This window comes from Thalassophryne amazonica, chromosome 1, assembly GCF_902500255.1.
Source record: "Thalassophryne amazonica chromosome 1, fThaAma1.1, whole genome shotgun sequence".
NCBI lineage: Eukaryota > Metazoa > Chordata > Actinopteri > Batrachoidiformes > Batrachoididae > Thalassophryne > Thalassophryne amazonica.
In genome coordinates, this window is record NC_047103.1 from 66,196,047 (window position 1) to 66,218,126 (window position 22,080).

At 37.3% G+C, this 22,080-nt stretch overlaps 1 protein-coding gene across 1 annotated transcript in view; it reads left to right on the plus strand.

Moving 5' to 3' along the window:
- LOC117511393 (matrix metalloproteinase-16-like) overlaps window positions 1-22,080 on the plus strand; it is a 542,347-nt gene that overhangs the window by 172,723 nt on the left and 347,544 nt on the right. The window contains 1 exon segment of the mRNA XM_034171438.1: window positions 4,112-4,234. Within this exon segment, the coding sequence (XP_034027329.1) occupies window positions 4,112-4,234 (123 nt within the window).

Here is a 22,080-nt window from a genome sequence, read left to right on the forward strand (position 1 = left end):
GTTTGTAGGTGGTGATTTGTCTGAGATCTTTTCCAGACAGAAGTGGAGTCCTTAGCTGAGAACTGATGTTGCCTGACTGCCTTCCCAAACATGTACTTTGACTCTTTAAACCTGATCTTGTCCCCGCTCTTTATACCTCACAGTGGTTTGTGATGGAATGCAGCAGTGCTCACAGAAACTGATATGATGTCACAGCATCTGTGTACTCATCCAGACTGTCAGTGGCAGTCTTGAACACCTCTCAGTCTGTTTTTGATGCCTGGCATTCATGCCAAAGAGTTCAATCTTTATTTCATCACAGCAGAGAATTTTGTTCTCATAGTCTGTGAGTCCTTCAGGTACCTTTTGGCAACCCCAGGCAGGCTGCCATGTGCCTTTTGCTAAGGAGTGGGATCCGTATGGCCACTCCACCATGAAGGCCTGATTGGTGGATTGCTGCAGAGATGGTTGTCCTTCCGGAAGGTTCTCCTCTCTCCACAGAGGAATGCTGGATCTCTGACTGAGTGACAATCGGGTTCTTGGTCACCGCCCTAATTAAGGCCTTCTCCCCCATTTGCTCAGTTTAGACGGGCAACCAGCTCTAAGAAGGGTCCTGGTGGATCTGAACCTCTTCCATTTACGGATGATGGAGGCCACTGTGTTCATCAAAGCAGCAGAAATGTTTCTGTACCCTTGCCCAAATTTATGCTTTGAGACAATCCTGTCTTGGAGGTCATCAGACAATTCCTTTGACTTCATGTTTGGTTTGTGCTCTGACATGTACCGTCAACTGTGGGACCTTAAATGTAGACAGGTGTGTGCCTTTCCAAATCATGTCCAGTTAATGGAATATACCCCAGGTGGACTTCAGTTAAGCTGTATAAACATCTCAAGGATGATCAGTAGAAACAGGAAGGACCTGAGCTCAATTTTGATCTTCATGGCAAAGGCTGTGAATACTTATATACATATGATTTATTAGTTTTTTTTTATTCTTAATAAATTTGCAAGAATCTAAAGAAAACTTTTTTCACATTATCATTATGGGGTATTGTGTATAGAATTTCATCCATTATGGAATAAGGCTGTAACATGATAGAATGTGGAACTCGAGCACTGCATTCATAGAGTGCAAGCTTCCACCAACACTAGTTTCCAAGTCAACAAATTTTTACCTTGGAAAATTTTTCAAGGTCAAAGTCCTGTTAGAAGTGGCTTTTCATAAGTTAAATTGGATGTGATCATATGTCAGGAGTATGTATTTAGTTCATGCACTTGAATCAAAGTTTTTTGTGGTGTTGTCAGGTTTTTCTTTTTTCTTTTTAACTTATTTTGGTTTCTGAATTCTTTTTCAGATCATTTTCACAGAATATTGGCTGTCTCTCCTATGCACAATTTGTCATTGCTTTTTAGCACTTGGTTTCCGAGTGATAATTGGAAGATAGACAGGCATAAAATTGGAACATCTGTCCAATTTTAGTGTGTAGGTAAATCCATAACTGCAAAATGAGAGTGATTGAGGCACTTTTGATTGAGATATAATGTAAAAACTACACCAAATGGCTTTTCAATATTAAATTCAAATGTCCACCAAATCCACAATCTGGATCAGATCCAGATCAAACTTTGTCAGGCGATAGTGAGTGCCAGTCTGCACCTCACTTTCAAATATGAGAATGATTGGGGCATGTTTGATTATGATGTAATATAAACTATACATTAAACTAGCTTCCTGTGGGGATCCACAGGCTCTAGTTTGGGTAGGTAATAGGTAGCTGGCGTTTTTCAAGGGTGGTAATAAATTATGCAAAGTTTCTATAATGAGTTTGAATGGCATGTGAGTCCAGACAGTTTTTAGAGAAAGAACTCAAGCCTTTTATTTCCTGTTAATTACATAATTTTTTCATGTTAATTTACTGTCTAAATGTATTTATAAATTGTGTAGATTCTTGTTGTCATATGCACGCTATCATTGTTGTTATTATTATCAGTAGCATTGGCTATTATTATCAGTTTATTTATTATTACTTCTATTTTGTCATTTGAGTTTTAAATGGACCGCAGTGGAAGTGTATTTTCACTTTCATGTGTCATTCATGTATTTTTAATGCATTTACAATTATATTATGTGAAGATCCATTGTTCACTGTTGTTACCTAATATCCCTAATTTCTCCAAAAATATTAGTCCTATCAGCTTTCATCCTTTAAGCAAAATGCATATGCATACCAAGCAGTAAATTTCACCTGTCCCCAGTTTCTCCTGTGATCGTGATCGAAGCCATACACACACATAGTGATTCATTTATAGATGGGGTTTTCAATGTTAAATTCAAATGGCCACAAAATCTGTAATCTGGATCAGATCAGGATCAGTCTTTGTCAGTCGATAAAGTATACCATCCTACATAATGATCTCAAATATGAAAGAAATTCTATCTTGAAAATTCATTCAATGTTAAAGGATAGGGATTATTCCAATTTTCTCTATATTTTACAGAGAATAGAATGTGTGGTACTTTAATATTTTTCAACAGATTATTTAAAAAAGAATATTATAACAAAGTATTACAGTGAAGAAAATATGATTTGAATTCTAGGTATTGTTTAATTATGGACAAATATATGCATATATGTGTGTGTGTGTGTGTGTGTGTGGACATGTATGTATCATGAGTTTGTGTGAGTGTATGAATATGTGAGTTTGTGTCTGTGTAGTGATATGTGTTTGAGTCTGTGAGTATAAGTGAATATAATTGTTAAATTTGTGGTATAAGGGGTGGGCGTGATAAGCTCTGCTTCAACCCACTCCCTTTCAGACACATGGAGTTTGTTTATTGATTTATATTATGGTTATTTTGTTATAATGTTATATTGGTTTGTTTATTGTTTTTGTTAAATTGTTATATTATTAACACGTGTCTAATAAATAAATTCATTCATTAATTATTTTTCCTGACTTTGACCTTGAAAATTTAGTCAGTTCTTGCCTATCAAGATATGAATCCTCTAAAAATAATCATTAATGATATTTGATATATTGCAGGTTACAAGCTTTTCACAAAGTGACAAACAAATAAATAAACAAACAAATAAACAGGGGTGATATCATAACCTCTGTCCAACTTTTTTGATGGAGGTGAAAAGTGAAACACTGTGAATATTTTCCAGTTGCACTGTACCATATTTACAATTCATTCTTATATCAGTTCTGTCAAACTCTGTCAATAGTTGGTCACATTAGAATTGTTTTTTCCATGCAAATGCATTGAGAAATCATTTGCACTCACAGGTATTGTCTAGCACTGCAAACATGAAGTGCTTCATTGTATTTTATTTTTTGTTCATTGTTTTGTGTGCATCATTTTATGAAACATATGCTACCATCTGTACTTGCAGCACAAAGAAGGATGTGCCTCAGTTTCATCATTATATCAAAGAAGCCAATTAAGCTTCATGAACTGAATCAGGGTGGAAAATATATTTTAATCATCTTCTAAAGTCAAAGAGCAGAAAGCTGACACAATGATGGCACATTACTACATCAGTCCTGCATTCTAAATTTCATTGAAGACACCACTAGAGATGTTTTCTGTAGTGTTATGCATTTACATGAGGTTATACTACATTAAGTGGCATAGAAATTCATTCAGTTATTAAAAAAGACTTGGCATCTCCTGGCTGCATGTTAAAATCAGAATTCATATTTGGTCCCCAGTCACAATCTGATCGTTTGAAGAATTGAAGAAAAAAAAAAAACTGTTGAAGATTTTTAAATATGCATCATTATCCTATCTGCATGTTGGTAGTAGTTACATATTTTTTCTGATTCTTCAGCTTCCTTCATTATCAGGCTCCAGACCCAACACTTTGCATACAAGTAGCATCCATCTCCTGCAGTATTTATGAAGATAAGGCATAGTGAAAATGTGCTGCCCTACAGTACTGAACAAAGTGATAATTTCCAGAGTCACAGCTCACCATCGCTAAAATATAGTTGTTCTACTTAGTTCTATGTATAACAGTATCTCCATCAAACTTAATATAAGCAATTTGTTGAGATTTTCATGAATCGTGTTAACATATGAACTGTCCTGTCCTTAATTGGTGACCATTTTTGCGCTTTCTTGCAGGTGGATGAAGAAACCTAGATGTGGGGTTCCTGACCAAATAGGGGGTACATCCAAATTCAGTGTCAGGAAACGGCGGTACGCCCTCACAGGACAAAAGTGGCAACACAAACATATCACATACAGGTAAGTTAATTTATGGAGGAATCATCTTTATTATAATCAATCAGCTTCATTCTTCATTATCAACGTCATAAGGTTAGTGAGAAATAAACACACATGCATATATATATATATATATATATATATATATATATATATATATATATGAAAAAAAATGTCAAGCATATTGGATTGACACCAACATACAGTCATTTCTGAGCATATTCTGCTGTCATGGATTATTTTGTTCGAGGGAACAGCCAATGTACTTAACCATCATGCAGTCGCCATATCATATAACATTCCCATCTATTTTGGCACCACCTAGTTGGCAGCACAGTGACCACTTGTCTCTTGGAGCTTTAAAATGCCTACACTGATTGGAAATGAATGGCAGCTGGTTCCTTTGCCTTTACCTCTTGGAGCAAATGTGACCAAGGAATTATGGAAGTTCAGCTGTGAATGACAACTTTGTAAACAATCTGCCAGAGCACCTTCTGCTGTACATACTAATATAATTTCCAAGAGCTGTCATGCTTTTGTGCCTTGTTTTTAAGAAAATTAAGGTTTTCATTTTTGACAAAAAATAGTGATAATGTTGGTATGTTTGTGAAAGGCTCATATTGGCCGACCAATATATATCGGTTGAGCTCATATACCGTACACATGTATATACAGTGCATCTGGAAAGTATTCACATTCAATTAAATTTTTCCCTCAAAATTCTAGTCACAACACCCCATAATGACAACACGAAAAACATTTTTTTTTTATTTTTGCAAATTTATTAAAAATAAAAAACAAACAAAAAAATCACACGTACGTAAATATTCACACCGTTTGCTCAATGCTTTTTTTTGATGCAGCTTTGGCAGCAATTACAGCCTCATGTTTTCTTGAATATAATGCCACGCACGTATCTTCAGGCTGTCAGAGCTCCAGCAGTCCTCTGTGGAGAGAGGAGAGCCTTCCAGAAGTACAACCTTATGTGCAGCAATCCACCGATCAGGCCTGTATGGTAGAGCGGCCAGACGGAAGCCACTCCTTCATGAAAGGCACATGGCAGCCCACCTGGAGTTTACCAAAAGGCACATGAAAGACTCTCAGACTATGAGAAATGAAATTCTATGGTCTGGTGATACAAAGATTGAACTCTTTGGCATGAATGCCAGGCATCATGTTTGGAGGAAACCAGACACAACCCCTACAGTGAAGCATGGTGGTGGCAGCATCATGCTGTGGGGATGTTTTTCAGCAGCAGGAACTAGGAGACTAGTCAGGCTTGAGAGACCTTTCAGGACCCAGCCAAGATATCAAAGGAGTGGCTTCAGGACAACTCTGTGAATGTCCTTGAGTGCCCCAGCTAGAGCTCAGACGTGAATCCATTTGAACATCTCTGGAGAGATCTGAAAATGGCTGTGCACCGACGCTCCCCATCAAACATGATGGAGCTTGAGAGGTGCTGCAAAACTGCCCAAAGATAGGTGCGCCAAGCTGTGACATCATATTCAAGAAGACTTCAGGCTGTAATTGCTGCCAAAGGTGCATCAACAAAGTGCTGAGCAAAGGCTGTGAATACTTATACATATGTGATTTCTTAGTTTTTATTTTTAATCAATTTGCAATAAATACTACTACTACTAATAATAATAAATATTTTCATGTTGTCATTATGTGGTGTTGTGAGTAGAATTTGAGGGGAAAAATTAATTTACTCCATTTGGAGTAAGGCTATAACATAACAAAATGTGGAGAAAGTGAAGTGCCGTGAATACTTTCCGGATGCACTGTAAATACTTTGTAACCCACTGAATAAATAAACAGTAACTCCTGTTAAAACTTGATAAACCCCAACCTCATCCCTATACCTTGTGAGAATGTCATTGTACTACATTATAAATTGGTTTATGTTTGTACCTTGCTTCCACCCCACATTCAGACTTTTCCATAGGTTCACTCCACATACTGAAAAACAAAATGTTTTCCTCGTTGAACGAGTCCTGTGAGTTTTGAAATTGAATTTTCCCTTTAGCTTACAGCCCCCCTTTTGGTAACTGAACAGTTCTCTAATATTTCTTTGTAGCTGGTTATTTGTGGCCTTAAACATTATTTGTGCTGTTTGAAATTCCATAATATCTGTAAATTTTATAGTCATTTTGACTGTGAAAATAATGAGTTTGTGTGATACAAATTTCCTACATTATGACTGATCTGTTTTTAATCTAAATTTGATGTGAGCCATCCACGAACATATCTGTATTGGTGTTATTTTTGCCAATATGGAAAGTTTTATTTTACCAATTAAACAATGCAGAAAAAAACTTTGACTGTTGGAAATGGTGTGATTGCATAATTTGTCCAGCAGAGAGTGAACCAGTGGCATTGTTTTCAATGCTGTCAAGCATGGCTCGGTCCTCCATCATTCCTTGGGCACATTAGCTGCGAGGCCACATGACCAGCTGTCATTCATTTTCAATCAGAGTGGGCATTTTGCAGAGACAAGAGAGAAGTGGTCACTGTGCTATCACCTAGGCAGGGCCAAAATAGATGGGAAGTTAATTTTATGCAATTGTTGGGCGATGCAACACAGAGACTTCCATTTCAGCTGAAGGCAATTTGACAGAAGTGTGACATACGTTCTTTGGTTGCTCAAACTAAACAATCCAAGATGGCTGAATACGCTCCAACACAGTTTTATTTCTGTATAAATCGAATATATTTGGCATTTTTCTTTTAGATTTTGTCTAAATGAGTGAGAATTAAACACTTTTATATATCAGCACATGTATTGCTATCAGTTTGTTTCTGCCTAATATCAGTATTGTATTGCCAACCCCCCGCTCAAAAAAAATAAAAAAATCATATCAGTCAGGTTCTACTTTACTACAAATTTTGGATATTATTGATAGGTTGGTGGGCAGATCAATCTTTGTGTAGCCATGGCAACAGTTATAGGTTTTTCATGTGTACAGTATGCATGGAATGACGGTGCTATGGTGCAATGCACAACTATCTAAATGACAAGAAAGCATCAAAGAGGAAGCTAATGGTTTTTTAAAAAGATTGCAGTATTTTCGGTAGTAATGCGCATTTCCATGACAGTAGAAATGAGAAACACAACATTTTTTTGTTTTAAATAAATGAGAGAGGCGGGGAGCTTCATAATGGAGCTTAATTCTTTTCAGCATGCGTTTCAAACCGAGTTGTGCAGCACATAAAGCATTCGTTACAGGAGTGATCATCATGGCGTCACTACTTTCAGCTTTTATTCATTATTTTGGCAGTCAGCCTGCTTCAGTGATGAAAGGCAATTAACAGTCATGGTCATTTCAAGTAAATATGAATAAATGTCTTTATCAAACAGCAAAACGTCCTGCCAAATGACATCAGCAACTGAGTAAATTTACGTCTGTTCTTGCACAGTGCCGCCAGGCGGAGCAAAGACACAGAGTGCAAACAATGACAGCTAAATGCCACAGTGAGCTGCGTTTGCACTGGACTCACGTTTTTTCTCGGACCACTGTCATCCACTTCAGCAAATGTTCCACTTACAAAAGAAACCCACAACTTAAGTATGTGCTGATGGGCTGAAATTGTCCAATCCACAGCAGACTCCATGCTGTGTATAGACAAAGAAAATCCAGTCTTTCCTCTGATCACAAAACACAGTTGTCACAAACACTTATTCTAATTTATTAGCAGAGGGCTGTCTTCTTCTTCTCCTTCTCAAGATATAGTGTAGAGAAGAAACAACAAGAATAAGAAAAAAATGTGTTCTTTCACCAGGAGCTGTGCTTATGTTTCTCCATGTTGAACTGTAGTTGCATCCCGATATCACACTCTCTACCAGGGTTCATGCGATAATCCTGAAGAAATGGGCTTGTTTATTTATTCTGACCTTGCCTTCAGGTAAACTTTGTAAGCACTGTTCAGATACACATATGGCTGTCCATCTCTGATGACAGGCATCATTCAGAAATCCAAGTTTTCAGCTTAAACCTGTTGTATGTTTTCTTTGAAAAGTATTTCACCGCTGGTACATTTTTTTTTGTCATTTTTCTTGAACACTCTGTTGATGAAACCAGGTGCTCCTATGATGTGAGTAGGAAGTTTCTAGACGTCCAACATCAGTGAGAAGTTGGATGTCTAGAAACTTCCTACTTTTAAACTCTGATAAGACTGAAATGATGGTTCTTGATCCCGTGAGACATCGGCATCACGTTGACCAGTTAACGCTTAGCCTAGGCTCGTGTGTCATACATCACACTGACAAAGTGGAGTAATTTTTGATCCTACATTGTCCTTTGACCTCCACATTAGAAATATTACGAGAACTGCTTTCTTCCACCTGCGAAATATAGCAAAGATTCATCCCATGCTGTCTATGCCTGATGCTGAGACCCTGATCCATGCGTTTATATCTTCAAGATTGGACTACTGCAATGTTCCAGACTTTTGACACGAAGCAGAAAGTTCAACCACATTACACCCATCCCTTCACTGGCTTCCTGTCCCAGTAAGATCAGATTTTAAGGTTCTGCTACTGGTCTATAAATTGTTCACAGACTGGCACCTCCCTACCTAGCTGACCTAATTAAACCTTACGTACCGGCCCGGGTTTTGCGTTCTCAGGGTGCAGGACTACATTGTGTCCCTAGGGTGAATGAGAAGTCTGCGGGTCATAGAGCTTTCTCTTATCATGTCACTGTGCTGTGGAATAATCTCCTTGTGTCAATAAAACAGATTTTGTGGAGATTTTCAAGTCCAGACTTAAGACGCACTTATTTTCCCTTTCATATGGCTACCATACTGGCATAGTATAGTTCTACGCTTTTTACTCTTTTAACTCATTTTATTAGGAAACGGAGCGTGCCATGGCTTCAACTTTACCTAAATTCTGGGTCTTTTAGTGAAGCTTAGGGCTAGTGACTGGCGATCACCATAGTATTTCCTGTTTTTCTTGTTGTTTAATGTTGGCAAATTATACTGTATTTCTTGTCTTTCTTGTCTTGGCTGATGCCTGATTCTGTTTTTTTCTCTCTGTTTAAGATGCAGCTCCATCCAGAGATGGGTGTGGTACTCTATTTGTGCTGGAGACCCTCCTGTCCTGTGCACCAACAGCATTTCTTGTATATTCGTTTTGTGAATTGTTCTGTAATTTGTGTCTGTAGCATGGCCCAAGCAGAGGTTACCTCTTTGAGTCTGGTCTGCTTGAGGTTTCTTCCTCAAAGGGAGTTTTTCCTTGCTACTGCTGCTCTGGGGGTTAGTAAGGTTAGACCTTACTTATGTGAAGCGCCTTGAGGCAACTCTGTTGTGATTTGGCACTATATAAATGAAAATAAATTGAAATTGAAATGTCACTGATTTGAATACAAGACAGAAAATGAAGATCGGAAATAAGCAGGGAGCAAAGTGATGAGTGGAACGTGGGTTGTTGGAGGAGAAGCAGCTGCAGAGAGAAAGAGCTGAGAGAAGGAAACTCCAATGGAAAGCAGAGGGTGCATTCTGACAGATTCAGGTTATGCAATAGGATGCGCAGATTTTGACAACGTGTGCTTGTGCATGTGGTGCACAAGGAAGTGTGCATCGCCTCCTGTCAGATGTCAGATGTGCCTGCAGCTGCTCCATTTATTCAAGTTGATGATGTCATTGTTGTAGATTTGGAGGAAATCATTTTATATACAATTTGTTCCAAAAAAATGTTGTATTATTAAAGCTTCAGTTACATGTCAGCATAACTTCATAGTTACTATAATAATTTTGAGATAATAATCAAATAATAATCAAAATCTAGTGAAGAATTCTTATTAGGTTATTGATCCGTGAAGTTTTGTCTGCTCTGAGGTTTCATAGTTAATACACATTATGTAATGTCACAGTAACTCACTTACTGTACAGTCAAAACTAATTAATAATTGTTTTTCTTGAATCAAACTTAAAAGTGGGGGTAAACTATCATTAATTTTCCATGAAATAAACACCGTATATAACAGATTTTGTACAACGGATTTTTGCTCATGTCGGACAAAATGTCCTGTCCAGCTGCAATACGTTTCCATTAAAAAAAAACCATAGCATGTACTGGACACAGCAGTCTGTACGTACCCAGTATCAGAGGTACGAAATTAAAGTTCGGCACTGACACTTGCAGATTTGAGCAAAGTGGGTACCGTATTTCCTTTATGAAAATACCAACCATTTATTTTTTTTCCGACACGGGAACTGCAGTCTGACGTGCACTTGCTAAATAAATCGGACACCGCAAAAGGCTCTGATTTGTCACTTTTACATTTTCACTCCTTCCTTTCCCATCATATAATTTGAATCATTTAAAAGTTTTTACAGTGCCCACACTGATTACATTTCAAACATGGATCAAATACATTTGGCAGAAACGTTCGCAAATATGACCAACTTTACAACACGGAGTCAAAAAACTACAAAGACGCTCAAATGACCCGCAAGGAAATTGTACACCTTAACTTTATTTTGGATGTTTGAAGAGCTCGTTGAGGGTCAAATTAATCCAGTAAAAGCATAATCCAGAAAAACTGCATAAAGATGAGACAGAGAACTTTAAAACTGTCACTTTCACACTGCCCTTTTCAGTGGGAAAGCTCCGTATTCCAGAGCCCTTCTCTTGATGGCTCGTGCAATCGTATGCACAGCAATGAAGCACCATGTTGGTACAATTTGTGTAGACAGTCGTAAATAAAGCAAAAGAGCACACCAGCTAAACATAAGGTTCCATTATTTGTTGTTTATGCAATGCAGAAGTTGCCATCCAGTATGGCTGCGTGAGCACATATCAGGTAATCTGTGGCATCACATGCACATTATCTATATCTAAGAAAATACAAGTATCAGATATTGACAGACACTCAAAATTAAATGAATTGGATCAGGAATGGAGGAAAAAAAAAGAAAAAAGTTTCTCAGAAAACCTTTTGCTATTTGGTTGTTTGTGTTGTAATGTTTTTATTTAAATCTTTGTGCCTCCACACGGGAACACCATTAGATGTAGCATTTATTTATGGAATAAAACGCTATCGGCTCACACCGGGGAACCATTAAATGTAATGTATTTATTTATTCGGGGCACCACCTATTATTCTTTTTTATAGCATAGGTACTATAATTTAAACACTAATTTATCAGTCTCAAATGAATTAATCCATCTCGATTTAATTTAATCAATCTCTGATCTGAAGTCTGAATTCTCACGATACAGCTGACCAAGAGTTTCCTTCTGAGCACAAATTACCACAGCAGAAATATTTACAATTTATTTACAATTTACACAAGAAATGAACATTTTACTGGCATTTATGGACAGTGATTGAGAAAAAGTTCATTCATGGAAACAATTTTCTTACTCACTCATGAGACATTGGAAGAAATAGAGATAAAGCTTAAATCTTTAAGTAAATAAATCTGATTGGAATTTAGTGATGAATTTTGAAGCCAGTTATTAAGAAAAATATTATACAAGCATGAATTTGTTAAAAAGGGGGGCCAAAGGATTCAGATTAGCCACTTTGTATCCATAGACAACAAACCCTTTTTGTGGAACTGTCGACTGGGTCACTTAGCTGCTGTTGAAGAGTTGTTTGGATGGTCCAATCCGTCCATCGTGGATATTCAGGCTCTGGGCAGTGTGAGCTCACATGGGTTGGAGGGGTTAACTCAGAGGTGTCCCCAAGTGATCCCAGGGCTTGTGTCGGCTGGCTTTCCGATGGTTAGCTGCTTGCAGTCAGGTTTGAAATCAGCTCCGTTGTCAGCTTGCAGGAACCCAGAGGTAGAAGGTGTTTGTTCAAAATGGTGTCTGGTAGCTTAAAAAATTGTTAGAGCCAAATTAAAGTCTTTGTGAATTTAGAAAAAAGTAAAACTTTAAGAGCATTGAAAATTATGAAATGGAGAAGTCGCTTTTCTGTAAATTTGCTCTAAATTTGAAAAGCTCAGCTCGGAAGTTCTCTTAAGAATTCAAAAGACTTGATGCACCTTAAAGCATCAGGTTAAACTTTAAGTCTGTCAAAAGTAAAGAATGAATGAATGCCACGTTGTAGCTTAGCTTAGCAATGGGGCCTGGGCCCCAAAATAAAAATTTAGCATTTACAAAGAAAAAAGCAAAAAGAGAAAAAGGCAGAAGGTAGAAGCGGGTAGAAGAAGGGGTGAGCGAGGCTCTGTCCTAACTTCTTAAAGGGGGACTGATGTCACCAAACTCCGCCCATTTAGGGTGTGTGTAATCTCACAGAAACTTCATGTCCTCAGAGCAGACTCAAATGATTCAACTATTTAAACACATTAATTAATTTGAAATACTATTTATTCTAAGACACTCAAATGGACACATCATTCATTGTCACTTAAGCACATCCTTTGGATAAACATAATACTTCAATTTCAACATTTTGGATACTGCAGAAAGGTCACACTTACACACATATCAGTGGCAAGAACGCATATCAATAAATGGAATGACTACATGCAAAGCATTTTGTTTGAATAATCAATGCAAACAAACATTATAAGTCTTTAGATATAAATGAAAGAAATACTGATCTAAATTTTATTTCAAACCAAAAGTCTTTTCCTTTGCTTTAAACCTTAAGATAAAAGCTGATTGTCAAGACAAAGTTTATGACCATGTGTTATCATGGAGGAAGGGTCCCCAAGGATGAGGAGAGGTTCTGTCTTAGCTTGATCATAAAAGTTTGGGTTCTCCTGGCCTGGAGAAGCTCAGATTCTGACATGAAGCCATTATAATGTCATGTAATTCATAATGACCTAAATTTAACTGATGAAATGCGAGGGCTTCTCTTTGAAGAACTTAGAATTACAGCTTTGTTTTTCCTCTGTGAAGCAGTGTTGGACCATTGGGTGATGTCTTCAACTTATCTGAAGATCTCCAGATGACTTAGGGGATGGAACGCAGTCTCTGTCTCCAGTTGTTTTTGTTGTTGAGACAGGATTAATATATTTTATTTAATCAGGGCAAATCAAGGCCATGGCGCAACAGTGGTCCTAACATGTGGTGGCATCTTGAACCAGTTTTATGTAAGTGTTGTGTAATTTGTGGACGAAAACACAGTGTGTTAAATTTTCAAAGTGCATTGTATGGGTCCCGCACCCCACCAAACAAACATTTAGACAACGATAAGCAGAAGTGGGACAAAGTCCCTGTCAAGTCATTCTCAAATCATCAATCTGAAAGTCTCAGGTCAGCTTGCAAACAATTGGCAGTCATTATGACTTGAGACTTGACTTGAGACGTGCAAATTCATGACTTGAGAGTGACTTGCTGATGATTTCGTCCCACCTTTGGCAATTAGTCTGTATGTCCACTGTACAGCTTACTCAAGTGTCTCTTTTTTCTTTGAAAATGACTGGTTGTTCACTGTAGGTCATGTAACTGCATGGGCTTTTTTGGAATTCTAGTTTGCACCTGCTGCCTACATTACACCTCTGCATATGTAAGAAGATACAGTGCTTTGAAAAAGTAGGCACCCCCTTGGGCTTTTACGCATTTTGTTTATGCCATTTCGAACAAAAAAGTATTTCAGGCTTCTCTGTATTAACATATAAATGTTAATACAGAGAAGAATTGAAATGATCCTTCTTAAACTCAAACTTAAAACAAATCTCTACAACTTGATATAAATTAAATAAAAATATCAAATCCAAAATGACGGGTTGCATAAATCATGACATCTTTTGGTACTTTTATTTTTACATTTATTTACATTGGTAAACCCATTTTGTAGCCCCAAAACAGTTTGTCCACATGAATAACACTAGAACTACCAGAGTGGTGCCAAATGGCACTTCTTCCTTTCATGATCAAGGTGGTGCCAAATGGCACTGCTGGGGTAATTTACAACTCATTAGGCCACCTTTTTTTATGTAAGTCCAGCCATTAGATCGGAATGTGGCAGTACCAGAGTGACCGGCAGTTTGAGCCTGTGAGAATGTTCAGTTTTTTAAAAAGTGGTGCAGAAGCTTCTGTTGAATGAAGCCCCTTTCACACTGGCGTAATCATAAAACTGCGTATTGCGGCATTGTGTTTCATTTAAATATGCCCAAAATGCGCACATAACACCTTTTTCCATGGTCGTGGATCTGCTTGCAGCCTCGTGTTCACTTTTTAATGTGTGCACACAGTTGCATGTAACCCTTGCCGCTATTTAAAACCAGTTCACTCCTGTCGGCTGTGCAGAACACATCACTGCACTTGGAAAACAGTGGACTGTATCATGAGGTTTTTACAGTTGCATTACTGTCATGTATGTAGCCAAAGCTGCTATTTTCTGCCTCTGTGGAAGTGTGCTCTGTTCTCTACTGCATGGTGTGGTGCATGTCAGAAACAGTCATTTACTATTATTATTATTATTATTATTATTATTATTATTATTATTTTGTCTTGGTGGATCATTTTCATTGTGTACAGATGCTGCTGAGTCTAGTTGTGGTCAAGGCTGCTGTGAATGAAGCGCTGTGACTCTAAACTTTTAAAGCTCTGGCTGCTCCGATCAGGTCCGCTGATTTGATCAGACCTGATCGATCTGGACATCTGATGATCGCACCGACATGCAGCAACGAGGCTTTTATTTTAAAGTCACAGCTCTTATTGTTTGATCAGACACACAGAGAGAGAGAGAGAGTGAAAAACCAACCAACCTGCTGTTTCTGGATTTCTGAGTCGAGGTTCAATTCCCTGTTCTGAGCACACACACGTCCATCAGTTACATCAGCTGTGAGCACACACAGACGCTGTGGGCTGTGTGATCCTGTTCTCATGTTCTCAGCTGATACCTCTTGTATGCAGGCACTCAATTTTTGGTTGTGTACAGGAGCGCCGTGTTGCACAGACTTGCATGCAGTAACGTTGTGCTGCACAGACCTGCTTAAAACTGTCCAGCGCTCTACGCCGAAGAAAATTAAACATGTTTAATTTATTCCATCCTACGCGCGTAGCCCTCAACATACTGCTGCGTAGGGAGAAAAAACTTGACGTAGAGCTACTAAAAGTGGGCGGAGAGCTGCTCAACTCGACGTAGACGATACACCACAATAAGCAGCTCTATGAGTATGCCAGTGTGAAAGGGGCTTTAGAAAAAGTTGCCAGTCTTAAAAAAACATCTCAGCAGTGTGTAAATTTTGAGGTTGGACAGGTATGTGTTTGCCCAAATATATTACTGTAAATCAAATATGGATAAATCAGAGAATAATACAGGGTCAATGGACAAGCCTTATCTACAAAATGTCTTAGTTTGCTGTTGAATCCAAATAATCTTAGTGTTTTTTTGTTGTTTTTTTTTTTTTTGTGGATAAAACTAATGTGTTGTTTCTGGTTCAAATTCTCATCCACTACAATGCCTAAAAACGTGACATGGGATACATGGGATAAATTTCATTTTCTTTAATTGAAACTCTAGTATAGAGTTTGAGCAGCACAAGCTGACATGGGTTTATGTTCATCTACCCATCTGTAAAAGCAGTCTTTTGTACTGGAAAGCACTTTGGTATTTCTGTCCTCCCTAATCAACAGAAGCTTCTGCACCACTTTTTAAAAAACTGAACATTCTCACAGTATACAATATAAATATTCATCAGTGTGTGTTTATTTACAAAAACATGTTCTCACCTTTATCTTTACCATCAGCATTTAGAACTTTGTTCATATTAAATTCACAGATTCATTCATATAACACCAAACAGAATAGTCGTCTTCACCTTCCTTTCTATAAAACTAAACATGGTCTGTTTTCCATCAGATATTGTGTCGTACAAATATGGAATGATAAAAAACAATGTAACAGAGAGCTCATCATCACTGCAAACTTTTAAAAGAAAACTGCCTTTACATTTAATTCATGAAGGTTAGTTTTGTTTTTTAAGTCTTAAATTTGTTCAGTTTTTTGGTCATTTTTTTATTTGTATGCATGTATAACAGGGACTTTTCTGACTTTCTCAAAGTCAGAATGCAAGCATGAGCAGAAAGCTCAATCTACTGGTCACTCTGGTACTGCCACATTCCAATCTAATGGCTGCACTTACGTATGAAACATAAGAACAGCTACATAAGAAAAGGTGGCCTAATGAGTTGTAAATTACCCCAGCAGTGCCATTTGGCACCCTCCGATCAGAATAGGAGGTGGGAGAAAAGGCTGGATTTTCGAGTGATAAAGGGTACGTATTTACAATAAAGATTTGGAGAATATTCACCAACCAAACTCATACTGAACTGTGAGGTCTATACCGAGGTGTGAACCGAACCCTAACCTCTGTGTACGGTGACACCCCTACTTATTGGGTTTATGCCCCTTACAGCCAGTGACCAGGGCAGTGTGTGATGATCTAGTTTGTCCCCATGTGGTGTTCAGTAGCTCCCCACTGCTCCTACTGTGATCAGATTGTTTGGAAAAATGTCTGTGATTAGAAAGAGTTAAATGCAGAGACACAATTTTCCTAAGGTTATGAAAAAAGAGTGAATTATTGTTATTATTATTATTATTATTATTGTTGTTGTTTTTGTTACATACAGTATCTGCATTGTTTGACACGTTCCCATAATTGACATATATTTTCTTGCCCATCTGTCTTAAAACCACTTTCAGTCTTGACGTGAGCAAAATGTCCACTTACAAAAGCCATGCTGACAGTTATAGTAAGGTTCCATTTTCAGAAAAGAAGCTTGTATAAAGTGCCCAAGGCATTTTCTGTTAAAAGCAGACAGCAGACTGATTCCTATGCATTTTGACCTGCTGAGTTCAAAAATTGCTGTTGGCATGCTGTATCTTTACACCTTCACCCCCTAATTTGCATAAAGCAAAATGGCTGCCAATTACATCAATATTTCCACAATTTTGGTTGTATATCTACTATAAAAGCAAACTAAACATCCTTTTCTATGTATTTTTGACCTGCTGAATTGAAATATTGTTGTTGGAAAGTTGTATCTTTACCCCTTCACCCCTAATTTGCATAAAACAAAATGGGTGTTCATTTCCTGAAGCTTTTCAAAAGTCTGCTTGTTTTTGCATTAGAAGAGAAAATAAAACTTCTATTACTATGTATTTTGACATGCTTAGTTCAATTATTGTTGTTGGCAAGCTGTAGCTTTACTCCTTTACCCCTAATTTGCATAATTTGCCACCCGATTCATGAAATTTGTCAGATGTGTGGTGCTATTTGCTTTGGATGAGAAAATACAACTTATATTTCTGTGTAATTTGACCTGCTGAATTTGTTGTTCGAAAGCTGTATCCCTACTTCTTCACCCCATAATGAGCAGGAAAAAAAAAAATAATAATAATAATTTAGTGACTGCCTGGTATTGTTACTGGTAAAAAGTAAGTCATCTTTGATTTGACCAAGGCAAGCAAATGAGCAAAATGAAGTAAAAAAGAATGATAATTTGAAATGAAAAACGTTTCTTATATAAATATGCATGTCTCTAAAGGTCAAATGTGGGTAAAACTGTTCTAATATTTTGCTTCTGCTGCCATGAGATCATCACAACCAGCAAGAGCAATGTGCAGATCACGATCAAACTCTGCAGCCTTCAGTATCTTTTCATTCATTTGGAAGCTCTCAACATTGTGCAGAGTCTTGTCAGCCTTCCCCTCCTGGCAGAATATGCAAAGGGCCTGTTTCAAAGTACTGGAAGCACTTCGGAGTTTTGCAGCTGGAGCAGTGGAGGGACCTACAAGAGGAATGGGTTCCTCTGTGTCTTGAGACATTGGCCTTTTCTCTAGTCTCCTAATATTTGTCTTGTTGGTGGACCAACTGTAACAGGATCTATGCCATTTTAGAGATGTCTCAACAGAACTCAATATCCTCTCGGTTGTGAGTTTGTTCTCCATATCTTTGAGCTTGTGACAGACTCTTGCACTATCCTGCAACGTAGCCCTTCCTTTGTGATTACCCTGTACAAGATTTTCTTTATTGCAGTCCTGACAAATGATGCAGACATCACCATCCACTGAAGAATCTCATTTCATGCTGCCTAAGGCCTCCATTTTTCAATTAAAGACAACAGAGATTGTTACCTAAATAAGTACAAATAACAGTGAAAATGTTTTGATCACCCTTGAGTTGTGCAACAAGAGAAAGTGCTAACAAGAGGAAGTCACTCTACAATTGAAGTGATGGATACAACTAAACCTAAATGCAAGAGAACACAGAGATTCAACTATATTATCTTACTACCTAACACTTTCAAGATTACAGTGGGGCCAGAAAGTATTTAGTCAGTTCCTGATTGTGCAAGTTCTCCTACTTAGAAAGATGAGAGAGGTCTGTCATTTTCAACATAGGTACACTTCAATTATGACAGACAAAATGAGGAAAAAAATCCAGAAAATCACATTGTAGGATTTTTAAAGAATTTATTTGTAAATTATGGTGGAAAATACGTATTTGGTCAATAACAAAAATTCAGCTCAATACTTTGTAAAATAATAACAGTGAAGGAGTAGAGATACAGCATGCTAACAAACAATATTTGAATTCTGCAGGTCAAAATACTTAAGAATAGAGCATTTATTTCTGTTTCTAATGCAAATACAAGTAAACCTGTGGGAAATTTGACAAAATGGGTGGGTGAAAGAGTAAAGATACAGCATGCCAACAGCAATTTTTGAACTCACAAGGATCCCAGACGTATGGTATTTAGCGGAATCCTTTTTTTTTTTTTTTTTTTTTTGCCAAGATGATAAAACATTTGTTTTGATGGGTGAAAAGATGATCAGAATGCTTATTGCTCGTTTCAACAAGCTTTCGTATGTTTTGGTCGGTGTCGGTTGCTTCCGTTGACATTCGGGATCCCTCGGGAGTAAAATACCGCAAGACTGTGCGTGATAAAATGAGAAAACAAATGCTAGCTCCCTTGTCGCATTTTTCGCTAGAAAACATGCTAAATCTTGTTGCATTTTTAGGTATTATATGTTCAAAAGGTTAAAATACAGTTTGGGTTTGGTATATATCGCGTAGTGCTTGAATTGAATTGAATTGAATTTATTTATTTATCCGGCTCACAGCTGAGCAGCAACAAAGGCAATAACAAAACATAAAAGAAACAATGTACGAAGGACCCGTGTGGCTGAAAGGGTGAAGGCAGAAGCAAAGCTTATAAGCACCCTCCCCTTATACCATTAAAAATAAAGACTGTAGATATATATATATATATATATATATATATATATATATACATACACGCATACACATATGGTCATAATAACTGTACAAGAAAAGAGAGAAAAAAAATGTGCATAAACAATTTAACGTAATCTCAAAATTTCAAAACACAACCAAACAAGTAAGCGTGAACAGTAACAAAAATGGTAAACCTAATCCTTCAACCTATAACGGCTAAATATATTCTTTTTGTAAAGCCTTTTAAAACCAACCAGTGTACCAAGTATTTTAATATTATCAGGATAATTATTCCAAATATTAACACCCCTGACGGAAACACAGTGACTTTTAACAGTTGTACGGATTTTCAATTTCTCAATAATATTCCTCTCAAACTGTAGCTGGAGTCTCTCATTTTAAACAGATTCTGGACATGTAGAGGCAAAAGCTTATTTTTAACTTTATACATAATCTGTATTGTAATATAATCAACCAAGTCCCAGAATTTTAAAATTTGCAGACAAGCAAATAACGAATTTGTTGGCTCTCGATATGGTTTATTACTGATAATTCTTATAGCTTTCTTTTGCAACAGAAAAACTGGTTTAGTATTAGTTCTGTATGTATGTCCCCAAACCTCGAAACAATATGTCATATATGGAACAAGTAATGCATGATATAAAGTGGTCAATGCATGTTGGGTGAGGAAGTCCTGGGCTTTATGCAGAATTGCAATGGCTTTTGACATTTTAGTTTTAACATAGTTAATATGTGTTTTCGAGCTTAATCTATCATCAATATGAACACCAAGAAATTTTGTATCTGTTACAATTTCAATCTTTTGCTTAAATTCCTGGACTTATTCCCAGATATGATACACTTAGTTTTACCAAAATGGAGCGATAATTTATTTAAATCAAACCATTTTTTAAATTTATGTAATTCGTTCTCCATATTGTCCAGGAGCTGTCCCAAATGATCCCCACTACAAAACACAGTCGTATCATCCTCAAATAAAATACAACTTACATACTTAGAAACCAAACATATATCATTAATATACAAAAGGAACAACAGTGGCCAAAGGACTGAACCCTGGGGCACCCCACAAGTAATCTTCAAAAACTCTGAATTTGTCCCACCAACGTGGACACACTAAAACCTACTGTTTAAGTAGCTCGCTATCCAGTCATGTGCCAGTCCCCTGATACCATACTTCTGTAATTTGTCCAATAGCAAGGTATGATCTATAGTATCAATTGCTTTCTGTAAATCAAAAAAACCCCAATAGTATATTGCTTATTTTCAATCGTGTTGGTAATTTGTTCAACGAAATCCATCGCAGCCAGCAAAGTACTGCAATTCTTTCTAAAACTGTATTGCTGCTCGCTAAGGATATGATGTTTAGTTAAAAAATCATTTAACCTAATTTCAAATACCTTTTCCAGAATTTTGGAAAATTGTGGTAAGAGGGAGATTGGCCTATAATTGCAAAAGACATGCTTGTCACCAGATTTGAACAATGGGATCACTTTAGCTATTTTCATTTTGAAAGGAAATTTCCCAGTCATTAATGACAAATTACAGATATATGTTAAAGCAGGGGTGGGCAACGAGGGCCGAGACACTGCAGGTTTTCCTTGCAACCAATCACCTCAGCAGGTGGGTTGCTGATGAGCTTCTCCCTTGAACATAAACACCTGGTTGTCAATGAAATCACCTGCTGAAACACCTGAACATTAATGAAATCACCTGCTGAGGTGATTGGTAGCAAGGAAAACCTGCAGTGCTTCGGCCCTTCATGGCACATGATTGCCCACCCCTGTGTTAAAGGCTTAACAATGTAATCAGTAATATTTTTAACCAAAACATTTCAAAATGGTCACTGTCAGTTAATTTTTTCCCCTTAGGTTTGTGAACTATATCAATAATTTATTTTTCATCCGTTCCTCTAATGAACATTGAATAACGAACGGTTTCTATTGTTTTGCTGATTCAAGGAGCACGTTTTGGAAGGAGCAATTGAATTTGCTAAGTTTTTGCTTTTGTTTTGATATAAGAACATGTTGCTTGCTCGGGCAAGCATGCGAGTATTCATATTGTAAGATGTCGTGGAAGAAGGATATCCTCCATAAGAGAGACAGCGGGACGGTGACAGCTTTGGATGCGGGGATAAAGAATTTGTGGAATTGGTCGTGGTTGGAAAAACAAGCCGACAGATGCCCGCTTTCAGATTTCATTTTCAAAGACAAAGATCCGGGGAAAGCCCTTTGTAGTCTGTGCGATGGAAAGGTGATAAACTATGGTGGCATAGGTTGGGTGTCACTGAAACAACATTGCAAGGGAAGCAAGCATGCTGAGAAGAAGAGATTGAGAAAACAGAATTACAAACTACCTGGTGAGTCATTTTCATAAGCTACAATTCTTAGAAAGGAATGATAGGGCATATATACTACTGTTGATTAGTTGATATTATATCATGTTTAATTATGATTTACAATATTATACTTAACCAACTGGAGAAAGCTAAGTCAGAGAAGCCAAGGTAAATATCATCAGATTCCACTGCAGTACAATCTATCAAAAAAAAGAAAGATTTAAATCCAAATGTGTCACGTTTTTACTATACATCATGTACATTTGTATATAGCTATCATATAGTCATGCCTTATAGTGAAGAGATTTTCAAGCAAATCAAAACATTGAACTAATGAAATAAAGAATGGATGTTG